The 20,910-nt window shown below is 40.4% G+C and overlaps 1 protein-coding gene across 1 annotated transcript in view; it reads right to left on the reverse strand.

The window, feature by feature from the left end:
* Positions 1 to 12,990: 12,990 nt before the first annotated feature.
* The window catches only part of KCNK5 (potassium two pore domain channel subfamily K member 5), a 39,464-nt gene continuing 31,544 nt past the window's right edge, over positions 12,991 to 20,910 (reverse strand). The window contains exons 3-5 of the mRNA XM_040552316.1: positions 19,845 to 20,011; positions 18,837 to 19,005; positions 12,991 to 18,117 (exon numbers count right to left, since the gene is read on the reverse strand). Coding sequence (XP_040408250.1) covers positions 17,297 to 18,117; positions 18,837 to 19,005; positions 19,845 to 20,011 — 1,157 coding nt within the window. The 3' untranslated portion in view covers positions 12,991 to 17,296. The remainder of the gene's footprint in view (positions 18,118 to 18,836; positions 19,006 to 19,844; positions 20,012 to 20,910) is intronic.

The following is a 20,910-nucleotide window of genomic DNA, read 5'->3' on the forward strand; positions in this document are numbered from 1 at the left end:
ATTAAAATTAAATTAAGTCACCTAAGACATCATTTCTTAGATCCTATGGAAGCAGGGTACATTTGGAGCATATTATAGGCAAGCAGAGAAGCAATCCAGGAGATGTTTCTTTGATAAATAAGATCATTTTGATTCATTTTTTGTATGTCTATTGGACTACCTCACTCTACCACTCATTGGTCAGTGGGCTGCCTCTCCCATGGAAGTTCTGGTAATTAATGCAAGTTTACCAAAAGACTTAGATCTTTCCTGTGGTGAAGCTTGATGCTAATGTGAATATTCATATCCCTAAATGGAGAACTTCTCCACTACTTCAATGCTGCAAAGAAGACAGGAGAAAAGAAACATCTCAGTGCAGTAGGATCTTGAGTGAAAAGTCTCAAAATTGAAACTGGAGATAAGTATCAAGGTGAAATAAGTAACGTAAGTAGCTGAGTACCTACACCCATACAGTCTCAGCTGTATGGAGCATTAGCCTCTTTCTTGTTATTTCTGAAAGTCTGTATAAGTAAGACATGGCGTTTTGGGTAACTGGTTGGAGTATCTCAGATACTTGTGTTTGTAGCTCAGAGATACCATCATATCTAAAGGGTACATGGACTGTAGTGGAGTGATTTTGGTAGAAATTCAGATTCAAAAATTCTTTATGATCTGCAAATGGAAAATCAATGAGAGAAAAGAAGCAGTTTTTGAAGCTTATGCCAAGTTCTGAGCTCTTGATGTATATGGTCTTCCTGTGAACCACCAGAGCATTAGAGAGCCCAAGGGCAAAGCCATTTGGGAATGATGTCTGGGATGCAAAATTAAACAGTGTGGCTTTGCCAAAACACGTTCCAAAGACTAGTATCTGTCACTGTAGACTGAAGAGAGTTTCCAAGGAGGGTGGGGAATACAGGTTTGCACTAGTTCCTGGTAGGACCCAATAAAGTTCTGATCGCAACTGTCTCAAACCCAAATCTGGGCGGCAAGATGATAAGGGCTAGAGAATCCAATGTAACTGCAGAGTCAGATAAATCAGAGCCAAGGTAAATGCCTGTGCAGCAGTTAAGTCACTGTGATTGTAAGCAGAAAAAAAAAAAAAAAAAGAAAAAAAAAAAAAAAGACATCCTCCCAGTCTGAGCAGAGAAACTTGTTGCTTTAGTGCTGGAGAAGAAACCAACGGCACCTTTGAACCTCTCTCTCTGGCTCAGGATCATAAAGCACCCCAATTGGCTGTAAAAGGCCAAAGCTGAAGGCAAGATTTTGTTGCCTTTGAGGTGTTGAGACACATTTTTGAGCTTTTTAGGTCAACTTGTAGCTGTAAAAAGCAGAAGTAGAAGGAACAGGTGGAGGGGAAGTCCATCCTGAGTGTGGAGGCTGAAGACTGATCAAAATGGGTTGCAGAAAAGCACACTTGAATGTACCTGAGAGAAACAGGAATGGAGAGTTTGGACTACCCTTCCTGTCTTCAGGGCTTAAGGAGCTGCTATACATGTTCTTTAAGGTGAAAAGTCTGAGCTTGGCACATGGTATGCACACATATCCACAGTAATGTGCACATTGACAGTGTCTCAAAGAATAAGACAGGTTTTCCATTTGCTGCTTTAAGCTATGACTAGAATAAGTTATTCTGATCACTTTGTTTTAAACAGACAGCTGAAGCACAGACAGCATCACAAGTTGTGAATTACAGATAACATTTGAACATTTCTTCTCAGAGAAAACAATTGCTGTTCTCCATTCAAACTATTTGTGCCATTTCTCGTGGCGTCCCTCACTAGTTATTACTGACATGCTAAGTAAGGGAAATAACAACTATATACATTTTCTGAAAATTGTTACTCATATATAATTTCATATTTTATTCTGATATGTGGAATATTAAAAAATTTTAAAGCTTACAGTGACTGTAGCTTGTTCAGAATTTGCTACCTAGGTATTGCAAGCTATTTTATGTTAATGAGAGCTTCTGTGAGTCTTTTCATGGTGTATCTTATCAGGAACCTGAGGTTATTGGATTTTATAGCTAGGGATGATATGTAAGATCTCTCAAAACCTTGCAAGACAGGGATAGGTCAGCCTAAATTTTGAAACTGTGATATAGATTTTCAGAAGTGTTGGTGTGCTGGCTCCATTTATCCAGTAATCTACTGTCAAACTGTAGTGTCCACATATTTTCAAGTGAATGAAGAACTCTTTGCACTTTGTCTGAAACGTTTACATACTGATGAGCAGTCACTGCACCCCACCCTGAAGCTGGCTCTTCAGTAGGTTTAACTGCAATGCTTCAAGCCTCTGCTCTGTTCAAGCACTGTTTGATCCTTCAGGACTGAATTTGCAATTTGAGGTTATTATCATCCTACTCTCGCTTTCATGATAACCATTCAACTCATTTTCTTAGACCACTCTTGCTTCCATTCCCCAAGCTTGCAAACCAGTGGGAATTTATACCTAGAAATGAGAGAAAGAAATATGATGAAGAACAATTGGCAGAGCCAATTCCTAGACTGGCTTGTTCATAAAGAGCCTAAGATCAGACACCATTTGAAAATGTGACAGATTTTGACTTAGTAAATATCTGGACAGTGGGAGGAAGGGCTTGCCATGCCTCATCTCTCCAGGAGGTTATTGCTAGAGGAGCTGTAGGCAGCTGTGTGCTCAGCTTCCACGCAAGGTTTGCTGCTCCCACCCCAAGAGCACGGTCCCACCACTGACTGCATGTCGTCTCTGGGTACCCTGTTTCTCTGCCTGGTGAATTTGAATAGCTGAAGTGATGGAGCTTTAGCATGACGTGCTCCTGTATTTCTACAGGATGCCGGTAGAGGGCAAAGGTGACTTTAGGCTTGATGTGAGAAATAACACGAGTTGCCCTGTAGAGCCGAAAAATTGTATGAGTTAGGAGAAAATGCAAAAATAAGTGGGAGTTTGAGAAAAAGAGGTGTTCCAGGACTGCTTTCTTAGCACTTTAACTTGCCTTACACCCACAAGTTTCCATGCGACAGAGGGAAGCACTCCACAACCCGTGCTCCAGCCTTGCCCATGAGTGGCGGTGGGCAGCCGACAAGCCCCAAGCTGACAGAGCACAAGAGGACCCAAGGGCCATCAGCCCCAGGCCCCAAGCACCCCGTTTGCTCTCAGCATGCCATGCTCATGGACGGGACAGGCCCTGCTGTGTGTCTGCTGAGAACAGAGCAGCTCTGTTACGCTGCTCCAGCCCTCGCTTCTCCATCAACTTTCTCTTCGCCTTTCCTGAGCAGCCTGCTTAAGAAGGAATACAAGGAAGGGTCTCCCAGCAGTAGCACGTGGTGGCTTGCGGCAGCTGAACAATTACCCCCTTCCCTTTTCTTTAACAGGAAAGCTTACATACAAGAGTAAATAAGGTTTTTTTGGCTCTAGTCCGGGGAAATGCACTTTGCTGTAATATAAACAATCTTTAAAGGTCTTGTAATCCAAAGAACCCAAGAAATTAAGACTCAGAAATGTAGATCTTGTTTAAATCCTTTCCCCAAGCTGAATAGAACATGATTTAAGTCATGAAGTATTTCAGATAGTCTCTAACATACGTAAGTAAAGCACTTTTTTTCTCTTTTCCCTGAAATTTCATGTCCATTGATTTGTTACTTCATTATAATATGCTACTCTTATATACAATCAAATCCTAGGTTTCTGAGAGGATTGTTTATTCTTCTGCTTCAGAAACAGAAATAGCTTAACATTTTGTAAAATTGTAGAAGTCTCTCTCAGGAACTGATGTAAAACCTTTCACACATAAAAAATATATAAAAAAAAATCAGGGATAAAATTGGAAGTGAATTGTAAATAAGCTCCTTGTTCTTTTTCCTGAGAGAACTGCTTTTATAAAACTTCCCAACAGTCAGAAGTTTTGCCAGTTCTCTCACCCACGAAGAGAGTGACATTCTTTTCAGATACCAGTTGCTACTTTTTAGCTGTGGCTGTGCAAAGCATCTGTGCTATGCCAGACAGCAAAGCCTTTCACAGGATTTGTTACCTCTTTATCCTTCCCTTCTGTTAAACAGTGGGGTAAATGAGTAGGGACCTGCTACACAGTAGTGGAAGGTTACCAAATTCAGAATCCAGAGGACTGTAATGAAGACACATTTATACAGGCACAATAACTGACGTACAGTACAAACATTTCATCCAACTCAAAAAAATAGATACATGTGGTTGAAAAGCGATGGAAGCTGAATAAGGACTGAGAAGAAAAACTAGGCAAGGAGGACAAATTGTTCAAGGAGAAGCTGCATGAAGAGAAAAATCCTTGTTTCTTTTCAAGAAGAGAAACAGCTGGAATACACTGGCCTAGGCACAACAAACTTAGCCTTAACACTATGATAACCAAACACTCAGCAATGGAAAGGGGAGCCAGGCAATGAACTAGAAAATCCCATACAATCCCATACAATTGTTTTCCAGGGGCCTTCACTACAAATGAAGCTCAGGAAGTAGAACTGTAATGATGTGAAGTCCCTCCATTTTCTCATTATTTACCAAGTTTTTTTTTTTTTATTTTAGTACACTTGAACCATGTTAGGGCAGCTAGTTGATCTTGGTAAGTGGACAAGAACACTTTATTTCTAAGACACATATGAAATATTGCAGACATCCAGTGTACTGGCTAACACTAATTATAGAATATAGGAATAATGCTACAGAAAGATCAAAGTATAACAGACCTCTAAGAAACTAAATTCAGAAATGTAAAACTGAAAGAGATTACTGAATCTGTCCTGTACCAGGCTCAGTAAATATAGCAAGACCGTCCCTGACAGCTGGGTGCCTAAACTGCTCTCAAATTCTCCAATAGTTTGAAGTCTACATCTAGAGAAATTTATTGCTCTTGCAGTTAGAAAACATTTTGTAGTACCAAGCTCAGTCTTGTTTATTGCAGTGTAGACTGATTTCTTATTTTGTCTTTCTCCAGAGTCTTCAGGAAACAATGTAGTTCCCCCCTTAGCACTCTTCAACAGCCTTTTACCTGTCAGAAAATTCATATATCCTAGCAGTTGTCCTTTTTTTTTTTTTTTTTTTTTTTTTTTCCTAGTCCAAATGAACATTTTCAGCCTTTTCTAACAGTTCTCTCAAAGATAACATTTTTTAAAAACATTCTTCTTGTAGCTGTGATATGGACTTCTCTCATTTTATCTAAATTTCCCTTAGAATCTGATGACCTGAGCCCATATTATATTCTCCCTGTCCTAGAGAGTGAATAATACCTCCCATTTTTTACATATGCTAATTCTGCTCATATATTCCAGGATAGCTCTCATCCTTTTTGAAGTCTTGTTTGGTATTGGATCTCTTATACCTCCCAGGTCATTCCCAGCACTAGTAATTCCGAGCCAGATCTATTTGATTTAATTATCTTTATAGAGTTTGGGATGACTTTCTTTAGGTAGGAGGGTGGGATTTTAAAAATCTCCTTATCTGGGTTCTATCCTGACTCATACTACTTTTTTTTTTTAATTAATTCCGTTTTTAGTTTCTTCATATTTTGCTGTCCAGAGGCCTCTGCACCCAGGGCAGTAAAAAATTAAAATTAAGATGAGAACAGGAACTAATTATTTCTACTTGCTAATGAGGAAAGAAAAAGATCATGAAATTAAACTTCAGAGTGTTGCATATTGCACATAATAATAATTAAACTGGAAAATAAATCTGCCAGTGGAGGTAGTGGAAGCATCACCAGTAGATCTCTCCAAGGCTAAGGCTAACTGGCTACTCGTTGTCAGCACACAGTTGTATGGGTTTGCAAAAAGTCCTAAGTTACAGAGGAAAGAGATCTGCCCATGCTCTTTGGCCTTCCAAGGCTATAAATAGCACCAAATAGGTGAGGAAAAACTATGCTTGTGTTAAGATCCTCCTGTGAAGGAGACCTACCTAGGTTCTGGTCTCATCCTGAGGGAACCAGTACCACTGCCTCCCCTGGGAGAAGGTGGGTGAGTGGAGAAGCAGCAACAAGAGATGAGACACCTCATCATCTGGAGCAACAAGGAACAGGTCATCTCCTCAAGTAAATCTCAGCTGCCCTCCTGAAGACAATCTTCTCCAAAAAAAAAAAAAGATTGTACGCTTCTTATGAAGAATATGCACATCGGTGTTGTTTTAAATTTCACATAGTGAAGACCTTCATTCAGAAGAGGTAGGTTTAGCTCCTTTTAACCCTTGAAGATCACTGTGCTGGTTGACTGAAAGAGAGGGAACTTTTTTCCCTACTGTTTGCTCCTAGAGAGTAGATACTAATTTTTGCTCTCCAAACTCCTTTCCCACCAGGTGGCATATGGCAGAACATGCTCTGTCCTTCTCCCTTGCCGATTTGTCTTTACAGAGCATGACACATCCTTTGTGCAGAGAACCTAGAGTGCGTAGATGCTCAGAAGGGAGGGTCATTCCCCTTTTCTCCTCCTTCTCAAAGCCCTAGATGATGACTTTTACCATCTAGCCCTTCTTCTCATTCCCAGGGTTACAGTTTTGTATACAAATACAAATGACTTTGCTAGTGTTACCTATCCTTAGTACTTAAATATGACTCCTCTGCTTCTCTTTTTGACCAGCCAGCCAAGGGGTATGCAAACTGTGTCAATGCCACTGGTTACTCTTCTGGGTGCCAGAGGCCCCAGATATTCATGATTTCTTCCTCTACATCTGTAGTCAGACGACTGGCCCCATCTGAAAATGTTCCATTTTTGCTTCATGGCTCCAAATGCACTTGAATTAAGCTATGGTACAAGGTTTCAGCTACACCCATGCTATGTGCTTGTGCTTTCATGCATGACTACTTTTCCATAAAGTCCTTAATAAGACAGATGGTAAATCTATTGACGGGGGCTTCTGTGCAGATGTGACATGAGTGCTCATTCCTGCTCCTGCCCTCTTACTGGCGTTTGTGGGCCACTTACACTCAGGTGTTATGAAATACACAAACTGTTCCTGACATTGATCTATGATATTTCTAAAGTTGCAGTTTTGGCATTTATTGGGAATAACTGTAATTGGAAAAGTAGCACATATGGATTTCTCTAGTGTTCAAAAAAATTCCACCGTGGGAGTTTTCTGTACCCTAAAGACTCAAAACGTAGGCTGTCTAGGTTATATTGGTTGCCATCTGGCTCAGTCCCACTCTTTGTTTTCAGTCTCCAGGCCATTATGTCTTTAGTAAATAATCAAACATATTTTGTTCTATTCAATATCTTTTCTTCAGTTGCATTGTTGATTAGGAGCCAAAGGTTTATTTAAACAGGTGATAACTTTGTTGCTTACTTGGTGTTACTGGAACATAGTTTTAGGTCACATCTGCATGACAAATGCAGTCATGTCAAGTAATCTGAACACACAGCAACAAAGTGAAGTGTTTCTAAGGTTTTGAGAGTCTCCTGGAGAGTTCCAGTGAAAGAGGGCTAAGATTTCACTGTGCAGGTAGGTTCACAGTTCGTGGTCATGAAGTGGGACCGGGGAGTTTAGGTGTAGTGGTAAAAGGGAAACAGGGTGGGAAGAAGGAGAGGGGCAACACAGAGCTGGAAAGGGTGCAAGTACAACAGCTCACATGAGGCACAGCCTCTTTCTAAAAGCTGTTTCGAATTGCAGCCTCATTAACAAGTCTCTGCGAGTGTTTAGATAGGCTTGCCTAGCCCACTCAGTGGCCCACTCGGTGCCCTGTGGTGAAGCTCTACCCTTGCTCTTCCCAAACCACATCACTGCAAGGCTAAATCCACAGCAGATGATACAAATAGCACAGCTGAAAAAGTGCAAAAGCGTGAGCTTCTTCACTGAAGCAAGCCATGACCACTCAGCTGGGTGCCTTGGTTGTTCAATCGCTACCTGTCTCTAGCTCAAGCAGCTCGGGCTGGCACCCTTTGAGTTGGGGAAGCAAGATCCATCTCCTGGCTGTCAGCCTGGAATGCCAAGTGACTGCCGTGTCCTGCCTGCAGGCAGCTGTGACGTTCCTAGGGGCCACAGGAATCGTACGGGGTGGATGCAACCGAGCAGAGGAAAGGGAAAATTAAGACATACAAGCAAGGAGGAAAGTGGTGGGAGCCAGAGGAGGCAGAGAAAAGGGGTGGAAGTTGTATCCTTCCATGAAAAATGAATTGGGTCATTATTGCGTAGGTTGGAGTAGAAGATTCACGTTGAATCTTGTTGTTGTTTTAAAGAATGGTTGCTTTGCAGTAAATAAACTGCAATAACCCCAAAGCCTTTTCCTCCCTGTCTGTGCCAGAGGAAGCTAAGTTTATCCTGAGTGTTTCCAAAACCACATAGCATTCGAAGGCACAGGAATATATTGTGTCAGAAACTTTTAAATGAAAGTCAGTTAGAGCTTCAATGTCTTTCTACCTTATTTTTTTATTTTTATTGCATTCTCTGAAATAAAAAGTCTGTCTCAAGCCTACACATTTTAACAGGCTGCCAGTTCTTTCCTGCAGCTTTTTCAGCTTTCAAGTATTCATGCCCCCATAACATCACACTTCTTAGTTACTGATAAACATCATAGAACTAAACTCCCTCAGAAAAGTCAGCATCGCTTGGCCAGACAACATCTTCAGAAAAGTGCTTAAAATGATTTGCCTGAAAACTTATTTCCTAGTGTTTTAGAGCAAATCTCCAGGTCTCTGAATTCATCCTGCACTTGATATGAATTGTGTCTTTTGCCCTAAAAAATTGTTCCCAACTCAAAATCTTCGCTTTAATTTTGCTTGAATGACATGTGCTGGGGTTATCAGAGTGGATGCTGAATACCGGGCTCTCTCCTCCACTTAAGCTGCTGTAAATGGTGAAGAACTTGCACCGCAGAACTACAAAGAACTTTGAGCTTGAAGTTTAAAAATAGGTATTCACTTTATTTTGCCTTTATCTGATACGTATCTACGAGAGTAGCCTGACATTTTACATTAATTTAAAGACTCGGGAGCTTCAGATTCTGAAGAAATGCAGCATGGAAAAAAAAGATCTTAAAGCCTGTCCTGCTTTCCTTTTGTAAATGCTCTCCTTGTAAGCCTTTCTCGCTTTGAGTTAAGCCACCAAATTTCTACCATTTATCTAAAAACTGACAGCCAAGAAGAACAGCCAAAGAGGGCACTGTCCCCCCTCAAATGTCCACAGCAAGCTGCATACTCCTGCTCTTGTGTTCATCTCCCATTCTAATCAGCAATTAAAAAGCAGACCAATTAGCTTGCTATTTTTCCTTCCTTTCCTGTTGTGTCAGAGATGGGGTTGGCAAAAGTCCCAGGCTGAGAGGAATAGAAAATATCAAAAGAGGTTGTCTGTGCCTCAAGTCTTGATTTGTTCCTTTACTTTTCACTAACTGCCAGTGTACCACAGGTAAGAAGCAAATATGAAGGCTGCCAGGGAAGGACAGCACAGCTTTATGAATAAACACTTATCCGCCAGCTTCAGACGTTTGTGGTTTCTATTTCAACCTGAACACGGATGAATTTCACATTCAGAGATGCACATATTTTTCAGTTGTGCTCAGCAACCAGGAGTACTTAGGAACAAGTGCTCCCCTGCACCCAGTTTATTTCGATCAGTGTTAAGTAGGGCCCAACCCACAAACAAGCACACAAAAGGATTTTCGTCTCTGATCTTAACAACATTAGGAATTAATTATGATACTTCCTTATACACCCAGAAACTTAACTAGATGATAAACAAGAATGTGATCAGCAAGAACCCAAAGCCGTAAGTCCATAAACCAGTGCAAAGCCTTCAACAGGATTTTTGTTCTCAGTGCAGGACAATGTTCATTCATACTGTGTGGTCATTCACCTGAAAAGGCGTAGCGTGGTGCCACGTGCCACTCTTACATTCCAGTAAGATTAAAAGTGTGTGAAAGAACTTGCTTTTTCCTGAATAACTAGTGCATAGATCTAATTGGAAAACACAAGTGCTTCTGTTCAGCATATTTAGGGAAACGTCAAAAAGAATTTTCCTACATTTTAGCATGGGAAATTTCAAAAAATGTCTATGGGGAAAAGAAAAAGTTAAGTTTGACATCAGATATCTTGTGTTTTAAACCCCTCATTCTAATTTCAGAATTAGTATATTCAGATTTTTTGATGTTCTGTCGCTCTCATTCACAGTCTCACCCTAATTTGGAAAAAAGGGGGGACAAAGCATATTTTCCACAACTTTCTCCTTATTAAAAAAAAAAAAAAGATAACATGCAAAAGATGAGGAGTGAGTTGTCAACACTTCTACTCTTTCTTATAAGCAGCTAGGAGAAACAATAGGGAGGCAACTCCTGGCACCCCATAAAAATAAAATCTGAAAATGTTCTATTCATGGTTGCTTCAGTTCAGTTTGTAAATTCTGAGTGATTTTTTTTTTTAAGTATTTCCATCAGAATATTTATTATATATGAAAAATCTTTTTCATATGTATATATATACACTTAATAAGAAGGAATTCTGGCTACAGGCTGTACTTGGAAACAAGGAGATGAGAGGAAGCCCTTCTTGCTAGGATGTGTTACCTGGTTTTCAGAGTCCTGTGATTTGAAATAGCAAATTTCCTTCGCCAGTGAGCTGAAAATTTGAGTGCATTTTGTTTTGGACCTCTGCGCTCCACTCAGTCCTGGTAGTTCTCTGTGCTAGGAGGGCGGTATAATCCAAAATAATCACTACGTGAATTTGGTTTCATTTCAGGACACAAAGCACCACAGAACATCATCCCCCCGCATCACCCCCATCAGTCCAGTTTTTTGGGGAACCAGGGCACAAATCAGGGCAATAAAGGTTGTCAGCGCATCTCTCAGCCCTTGGCTGCATGGTGAGAGCTAGCATTAGCTGCATCGCAGCAGAAGGTATCTACCAACATGAAAGTGAAAAGCAATCCTTTAGCAAGCTCTGTAAGTATTTCATGCTGTGCAAGACCTATAGGTGACAAACACGTCTGCGCTGAGAGGTAAACAAGGCATTGGCCTGCCAGGAAAAGGCAAGGCTGAGTGCTCACTATGAGCACATCGGTGAGGTGTGCTGGGAAGAGCAACAAATCCTACTCCTCGACACCCACAGGCTCACTAAGCCCCACTCCTTGTAGGTGCCCCTTTTCTTCCAGTTATCTCCGCTCCCTTCCCACTCTGTCACTCCTGCTCTTTTTTTCCCCTCACCCTGCAAGGGGACATGTAATAGGACTGCCTGAAAGTTCGCTGTGGGGAGCACAGGGCCGCATGGGTGAGATGCTGGGTGCTGCAGCAGGGCTGGGGTTGCTTCTACCCGCCTGCCCCCTGCTCCGCCTCGTTCCTCAGGCATGGAGTAGAAATAAAGCCACAGCCTGCTATAGGGCTCCAAAGCTCTGCAGGGTGTGTGAAGGAAGCATGTCCTCTCCGCTTGCAGGTCAGGAGAATTCTCCATATTTTTTATTTTTTGAACAAAAAGAAGCCAACATCTAATGAACACTGTACTCAGCACATCATGTTATTCCTAGCTATATAGGAATAGAGTATTAGTTTTCTTACCAAGCTAAAGGGTTGAAGCTAAAAAAGGTTAAAAACAAAAGCACAAAAGACCCTTTCTGAAAGGCACAAGGTATAAGTCATGAATTTAAAAGACAATTCTTCCTGCTCAAGCTGCAGAGCAACAGTCCTCCCCCGCCTCCCACTAGATCCTTGCATAAGTGCTGAAAAAGAGATTTTACAGAGTCTTCAGGATTTAAGTCAGCTACGGGAAGCTGCCCTGAAGAAACTGAAGTAGCACTTTCCTGTATAAAATGGCCCCAAACAGAAGCTCTCTACCCACTGTGCCACTGTCTTCATCTCCCAGAACTAAAGGTTCAAGTTCTGCGTTTCCTTCAGCTACAGATTGCTGGTATCACGTTGCACCATATAAAGACTAAATTATAAGTAAGTGTTCAGATTTCAGTTTTTCTAAGTGTCAGCTGGTCTGCGATTATATCTATTAAGCTATTGTGTTCAGAGGAACCCACAGCCAGGCATGGACCATAAGAACAGGCGCATAACAGATACAGGTTTATCCTGTTTTCCTACTTCTTGCTACCCTACCCCCTTGAAATTACTCTCTACCAAAATACCGAGGGCAGTCGGTGAACAATACAATAGTCTGTGGACTCCAGCCTGCTGGGAGCTGATAGAAACGTTATCAGGTGCTTACCAGACTCAGTTATGTCCTACCCTCAGCACCATGAGGGGACACCACCTCCCTCGCTTTGGCTGTTGCAGGCAGCAGCCACCAGCCAGGTACCTCTTCCTCCTCCACCACTTCTGTGAACTCTTCTGGGGAAGGAGGGAGACTGGCTACCCTTACTCAAAGCACGTCAGCCTTCACCTTTCCCTCCTGTTCCTCATGCATCACCCAGTTTTCCTAGCTCACACCTCAGGGATTTCACCCAGTTGCACAGAAGCCAAGGTTCAGTCTCCACTCCCCCAGGTTGAGGCTGTCCCAGTTTCTGCAGATGTCTCCACCTCTATCGTGGGTATCACTGACTCACATTTTGCTACCCATTAAGGCAGGCGGCTATATTTTCTAAGGCATTTTAAGGCAACCACTGTAGTTGAAAGACTGTAAATACTGCTAGACCTCCAGACTATGAGCACTGCTGCTAAAAGTCTTGTGAAAATTCATTAACAGCCACTCAGATATTTCAATAGCTCTGGCAGGAGATGCAGACATTAGCTATAAACATCTCTTATTTTATCATAGTACTGATCAATTCTAACACTTCCTGTCTCACTGCATCTTCTTTAAAAATAAACAGCCCCTTGAAAAAACACTGTTGTAGAATAAACTTTTCTACCCCCTTCAACAGCTGTCCCAAATCCTTGCCGTATAATATTTTGCTACGCTGTATTTAACTGCAGACTAGATGCTGCTGGTCACCAATACTCCATACAAGTGGTGGCATCTGCTTGCATAAAACAACTCGCTTTATCGGCTCCTTACACCTTCAAGCTCTTTGGAACAGGACCAGCCTCATCTGTGAGATGCATTACAACTATAGGGAGCTGTAAAAAGAAATTTAATTTCTCGACTGAGAGGGTAAATTGTAAAATTTTTATTGCAAAATATTAAAATAAATTACATTTTACAAAGACTTAGCAAATATTTACATACAGTGTGATTCCAGTGACAATCAGCAACAAAGAATAGACAGACAGGCATATTATGGAGTGATAGAGTCAGAACTGTACAAACTTCAAAAGCAATTATGAAAGACAAGCTAATTTTCTAAAAGGTAAATCCATCACAAGTGGAATGAATCCAACGAGGCACAAAAATCACAAGTCTACAACAGAACTCTTGGTTTTCTGTTTAGGTCAACAGACTTGTATATTGCTTTTTGCTCTCCTCATCAGCAACGCTTGTCTGTCTCTACTTGTACTCTCCAAGCTCAGCTGGAGAAAAATATCTCAACATATACAGCTGTGTCACCACGGATCTGTTATCAGTCTCTATGGTTTTATTTCTGCATGTTTTGTGACATCTATTGCCAGCAACAGATTCACAAATCATTAGGTTCAGAAAAATTTAACACATCACTTCTTGTATTTCCTCAGTGATTTCGTACCAGTGTATCAGATGTGTTAGATTGCCTGCCATGAGATATGTATCTGAAAACTATGCCCTTCTGGTAAAAACAGGCTTCAATAGCACAAGAAAAGAGCAAGAAGTGTCACAATCACATCATGAAGGATGGGGTAACCTAGTCTATAACATTTAAAAGGGCCTTTATAGGAATAGATTTTTGTCACATTTCAAGATTTATTTTTCTGTTTTTTAAAGTATTGGCTCATCTTGGCAAAATTAGTAAGTTACTATTGTGAATGCAGACCTATGCTTCACATCATGTGACTGGAAATACAAGCTACTTATAGGCAACAGGTAGAAAGAAGAGTTTTCACTTCTACTCCATCTTTTCCTTATATGTGCTTTTAAATTATTAAAAAAAAAAAAAAAAGACTCCCCTTTCCTCTCTTTCCAGTAAGAGATCTGCCTCACCTATAAAACGTAATTACATAGTGTTAAGGGAGCTCCTAACATCACTAGTTAGCCAAATTAGATCTTACACGGCATCCAAAGAAAATGTTTCCAGGTTGACCAGATAACTGAAAAATCTACAAAACCTTACCAAATAGCACTAGGGAATTCACTGAAATTAATCGGAGGCACTTTTGAGGCTGAAAAGCTCAAAATCCAGCCTGGACACCCCTCTAACTCACTTTTCTCAAGACATGGAAGACAGGCAGACAAAAAACTGTCTTGCTTAGCACTTCGGTACTTCTGAGATGGCACCATAATATTAAAACCCTTGGGAAATGGTTCAACTTTTTGGAGAGCCAGCATGAAAATCATGTGCCAACCAAATCCCTCCAGAACACTGAAAACAAGTAGGGCTTAATGAGACCAATTATGTTGGCCCCTGTAAAGATTATTTTTCCCCCCCAGTATTAGAACTGCATTAAGGCACATGGTGGGGATGTCTTGAGAACAGTTTTGTAAGGTGTGATCATGTTTCCCAAAAAAAGTGGGAATTTCGTACTTTGTTTTAATAAGTTTAAACTATTACTTTAAACTCCATGATGCTGATTATACATACAGTCTATGCTGACTACATTGGGAAAGGCCAAAGAGCTGCATCTAACATGATAATATGAAACAGATCCCATCCATTCTCAGCTCTGGCATACAAGTGCACTTCACAACGGAGAATGGAGAATCTGGGTTCCAGTGTGCAACAACCCTCCCAATCAAAGAAGCCCAGCCAAATATCTGGGTCGTATTATTTCTGTCTTAAAGAGAAATTTATTCACTTATTATTTTGCAATGAAGATCAGACTTTGACTATGCTTTTCCATTTCATATGATTTCAGCAAGCATTTTCTCTCCTTACTGTCCTGTAGCTTTTTAACTGTTGCTAAAACTTTTGATCTTTGCATCAATAAAGGAAGACAAGTCGGAGGACAACAAAAGCTATATGGAGTGCTTTTTCATTTTCTTTCAACCTAATATGAACATTTTTAAATTAAAAAAATGCAGGCTAGACTTGTTACACAAACACCTTGTATATCAGGTATGCCATCTTACCTAAAATTTCTTAGGGTTACAAGGTACAGCTGTCAACCACAACCCTTCAGATACAAAGAAATAGTTGAAAAAGGGCTTGGAGTCATTTTAAAACAATGCAGGGGTGGGTGTGTGTACGGTGGGGGAGTCATTTAGAAGTAAGTCAGAATCTTTTTGATAGCACATCTCCCTCTTTTCCTTCAGATGCAATAACATAATGCAATTGGATTTCAAATTAGAATCTCCCCAAATTATTATCAAATACATACTAACTACTGATTCCAATGATGTTGGTTCCACATTTTTGTCAGTATAACAGGCTTGGCCCTAGTTCACTTTCTATTTGAAAAATCTCATATACGTGGAAGATGCTGAAAAGAAATCAATACAGACAATTTCTCTTATTTCACAGCAGGCAACTTCAATACTTCTTGTCAACAGGACATCCAACCAGACTGCCAGTTTCCAAAGGAGAGGCCGGCAATTGAAGCTGCAGCCCATATTTGTAGTTATTAGAAAAATGCAGTAATTCAAGATTAGCACTGTAGGATTCCATAAGCTCATTTTACAGAGCTAGCAAGTCGGCCAGCATTACACTGAAAATGAGAATGAAACAATTTAACTGTTCACTGAACTTTGAAAACTTGAGGACATAGTGGAATGACTTAAACACAGCAAAACTATACAAAATAACAGAACTTGAGATGTTAAGGTTCAAAGGTCTTGGCTATTTTCTGTTCCAAGTAGATTGGATACAACCGAAGTCAGTACCTTTTGCCAATGCATAATCAACAGCCTCATTTGAAAGAGTTCTCCAGGTTAATGCAAGGATACGGAAAAAGAAAAGGAAAAAACATGGTATAATTTGTTTTGCAGCCAAAATGACTTGGGCTTAAACGTTATGAAAAAGACATATTTCCTTCTCAATGAGAAGCCCATTTCCAAGCCACATATAATACTTTCAGGAGCTTAGAGCCAAAGTCCCTTTCAAAAAGTGCTTTATGGCCTTAAGTCACTTGATCACATCTCAGCTTTGCACAAGATTTGACATTGTTCAGCCTTCTTGAAAGTGGGATAGAATAACCATTGTATACGCACATAGATCAGGCTTTAAAACAAAACAAATAAGCAAAGTATAATCAACTGTTTCAAAAATCATCTCTCATTCAAGTCTAGTCTGAAGTACCAAGGCAGGGAGGAACATCAAACAATACTGACTAACACACTGCACAGGTCAGCAGCAGTGCTGCAGGTCCCTTCTGACAGGCATTAGGGCATTTAGAGAATATCTGCATCTCCAAAGGCGATTTTTTTTCCCCTCAGAAGAGCAGTGTCACTAAAACTTCACCTGTACATAGATACTGTATAAGGTTCATTCAAGTATTTCCTCTAGGAAATGGACAGTGGAAGGACACTTTCAACATTAAGAAAAGTCTGTTGCATCCTGCTTATGCTCGTACATGCTTTGATCAATAGGTTTTGCAGTCACCTTAATCTTCAACAGTTCTGGGGCTGATGTGCAGTTTAGCAGCCCAATTGGTGAGCTTCATCCCAGAGGATTTTTGCCTTCTCAATCCATTCCTTGGAATTTTTAATTTGAATATTTTGTTCACAAAACTACAACTATGATTTGACAAGCACTGACATATTCCAGACAGATGTTTTAGAAGCTTCCTCCTCTCCTCAGTCTGCCAGTGCACCCCAGCTCAGATCTGTGTGCCCCTGGTATTCCATCTAAAGTTTCTCATTAAGAACCACTAGTAGTTGCACCATTTTTTTTGTGGTACAAACTTAACAATGGGTAGTAAAACAAAAACAAAAACAACCCTTGCTTTCATTTTTGATCAAAGCAGGATTCAAATCCAGGTTTTCAGAGTTAAAGGGCTAGTGGAGTAACCGAACACATTTGATGCCCAAACCAGTCTCTTTGCAACAGTATAGTTAAACTCCAAAACTAATTCCTCAATGAAATGCATAAATGCAGAGCAGGTCCAGTGTATTAACTAGTCTTTTCTTGTCTACTTTGTTCAAGAACCATAAAATCCCAAGACGGAGCAGGACTCCTGATTCAACTGTTATTTTACAAGTCTCTTCAGATAAGCAAAGCTGATGGGCTCAGAAACCAACTTAGGATAGGAAAAGGACACTGGAGGTCATTAGTTTGGGTCTTGCTTTTGTTTTCAAAGAGACAGGAGAAGTTGCAAAAACATGCTTTTCTCCTTGCTCCATTAATTTGTTCAATATGCACTGACCATTTTCAGAAAACCACTGTCCAGCATGTTTCACGTTGCAGCCTTCACATTGCTTACTGTATTATACTCATTCATCAGTTGTTCATAAGGCACAGAAAGTTCTAGCTCGTTGTTGGTAAAGGTAGATTCATCAGAGGATGGGAATTTTACCAGTTTTTTTGCAGTTTCAGGTTCCTCTACAAGATTATCATCCATGGAGGATTTTGAAGTTTCCTCATCATCTGAGATATCTTCCTCTTCATCATCATCCTCATTTACAAACGTTATATTGGCATTCTCAAATATTAAGGGTCGATAGTCTCTGGAATCCCATACTTCACCTTCTTCTTCACTTATCCTGTCTAGCTGGTTTACAAACATGGTTCCTTCTAGGGGGCTGTCTCCAATACGTTTATCATGCAGGTGTCTGAGTACATGACCATTTTGAATGTCCAGGGAAGACTCCTCATACTCAAATGACTCTGTTTTTGTGTAAGTCACCTGAGCATCTTTACTGGCATTCTGCATATTTTGTTTGGTATTTTCTACTTTGATCATCTTGTCATTGTTTGTCTTCAGGGCCTTCTTCCCAATTTGTTTAATAAGATCATTGTAGGTCTCTTCCTTCTTTGAAAGGAAGCTGAAAATGTTCACATCCTTGGAGGTACCCATTTGAAGGGGTTTTTTAGACCTAGGATGGTTGTCAAAAGACTCTTTTCTTTTTTTCCTCCGTTTCTTGATTGCTTTATGAACCTCCACAAACATACTGACCTTCCAGTTGACAAAAAGTGAAAGCCAAGCTAGTCCCAGATAGATCCATAACTCCACAAAGTATCTGTAAAGGGCATGATAGTTTGCATCTGGATTTACGCCTACAAAGAATTAAAAACAAGAACATTATTGAAAGAGGACTCACAGATGAGAAATTTTAAGTTACTACCCTGAGAAGCACTCCATTCCATACAGTCTGACCGCTGGGCTACAACATAAAATGGCAGCACATGCTCCTTGTAAGCTATAAAAGTAACTTTTTTCTTTTTGAAAAAATATAAGCACTCCCCCATCCCTTAAAGTACAGGTATAGGTACTTTGCTTGAGAAAAGGATCAGCCTCAGAATTCCACTTCCCAAGGACCATCTCCAAAGCCCCAAATAACATAGCAGATTTTAGAGAAAGACAGGATTTGAGATAGACACCAGTATGTTCAGCATTTCCTGTTGACTAGTTCTAGACAGCTGCACAGTATCACACAGTGCTGATGCACTATGCTTAGGTGATCCCCTTTAAAAATGCTTAACTGTCATGGTGGATAGGAAAGCTCCATGCCTGAAATAGGGACCTGGGGCAGCTGAAAGAATGACCAGCTCCAGAATTTGGCTCCAGACTAAGTCAGTAAAGGTCTTAGGTATCTAAACTAAGATGGAAAAGCCAGACGCAGTCCATTGGAGCAGTACTCAGATTTTATTGAATCTTATATTCAGAAAAATGTTTTTAAAAAGCTTAGAAAATAGTTTTTAGAATTAGAGTTTAGAAACAGAATTGCCACACACTGTGCATGTAGTAAAATAATACATAAAATATAATTACTTACCAGCCACAAAATCTCCAAATCCTATGGTGGTGATAGTGATGAATGAGAAATAGAGGCCTTCAATGTAGTCCCATCCTTCAGTCACCATAAAGACAAAAGGAGGAATAACTAGATGGACCAAGACACCCCAAACGATGAAAATAGCTGTGCATGTAATTTGTGCCTTCCTCTGCAAAGAAAGAAGAAAAAAGTCAGGGGAAAAAAAAGTAATTATCTTTTCCTTCCATGGCATAGAGCATCATTTGACAGCATCAGTCATTTCAGAGTTTTGTACTAACAGTTTATCAGCTGTAACTGAAGGTCACTGACTGAAGTGAACACAACTATTTTCTACAACAGTTCATTTGTGCATAGAGGGTCAGGACTGTTTATGTTGCTTCTCTCCTATTCATGCTTCCTACCTTTTGGCACTCATCTAACCTCTGCACAAACCCTGCTTCACAAAGCTGCATACACACACGTTTCACCAGCATTTTCTGTACCTTCTTGGGTGTTGAACCAAGGCAGTTGTTGCTGTTTCTGAAACTAAGGCCCAAACTAGTCCCACCCTCCTCCGTATACTCAGTCCCTGCATTTGCTCCCACCTCTGTGCAGTTAGAACTGAGACAAAACTTGGCCAACACAAAAAAACACCAAGTAAAGTGCTTATGTTAGCACACAAGCAGGTAGGAACAAAGCAGGACAGCTCATTTCCATGCCAGAGGAGCTTGTAGAGAACGTTTGTGAAACTAGAGCCTCACCTATATTGATCCTATAGGTTTCTCATGTATGGAGATATATGTCTTACAATATTTATTACCAAATGCTTCTGCAAGACCTCATTTTCTTAAAACTTCTAGCAGAATTAACATACCCAATCCACCTCCCAGTTACTTTCATGCAACAACCATTTGGGAAATTCGTATTTGTACAAGTGTTTGTTTATTACCACAATCAGCAGATGAATTAAGCTTATACTTTATGCATCAAAAATACACAGCAGGAGAATAAACAAGCAGAGGACCTTACCAGGCTTACTCCTCTTTTTGTCAGAAACTGGCCTAGCCTCTTTGCACGTCCTCCAAAGAACTTCCCCAGAGCACTGATCCATGTCAAGCAGAGAGGAACTCCAAAGAGCCCATAAAATATGCAAAAGAGACGTCCAGAGGGTGTCTTTGGTGAAACATTTCCGTAACCTAAAAGAGATAAGCATATGCACAGTCTGTCTGTGTTGTATAGAATTCAAGGCAATTCTACCTATACATAAAACAACATTGTGTGGCCTTCTGCTGTATCAGATGCTCCTTACTTCACTGTCTATGAGAACATTAGCCTACTCCAGCTGATCTTCTGAATCTGGATGCCTTCCAGTGCTACTTCAGAAAATGTGTATTCCATTACTGTAGGCTGAGAGGAGTACTACATTTTAAGTGTTCCCTGGATAGTGTGCATCTTTTTCCTTGACAAGATGAGATAAATATGAAATAAAACTCATCTCAAAACCTCTAATAAGATTTCCCAGCCTTGAGCAGTAATGTTAAAAGCTCGAGTTTGAATCAATTTTATGAAATAAAACCTCAAAATTCACCCTGAATTTAGCTTTCCCATGAAAGATCCATTAATGCGTATTTACTTTGTGACCTGTTACCTTCCCAGGGTAAGGGTTTGAGAGTTAAGTGGAAGGTGAGTTGTGACACTGCAAGGCATTTTCAATTGAATTTCATTCTTTGCTGGTCACAGAACCCAAAAGGACATTACAAACTCAAAATCAGAATCCTTCCTGAACTTGTGCCAGATTTTTTTATTTAGGTTCCTGACTTCGTGTCATAAACCAGATTATAAGATGGGTATTGTGAGTTTCAAATAATGAAAAACACAGTGCTGTATACGACCTAACAGCAAGGCTTCCATTTACATGTACCTCCAGCCTTCTCTGGTTATTTTGCATTTCTGTTTATGTTGTAGGTGTAGCCGGGGTGTACCAATACCTTGTAGCAAAGATTACTCCCTAAAAGATGGCAATGTACCCTCTGTATGTCAATGCAAAGGGTTTTATAAGCACAAATCAGTAACGAGATTTCGAAGACCACACTTC

The sequence above is a fragment of the Cygnus olor genome, chromosome 3, assembly GCF_009769625.2.
Source record: "Cygnus olor isolate bCygOlo1 chromosome 3, bCygOlo1.pri.v2, whole genome shotgun sequence".
NCBI lineage: Eukaryota > Metazoa > Chordata > Aves > Anseriformes > Anatidae > Cygnus > Cygnus olor.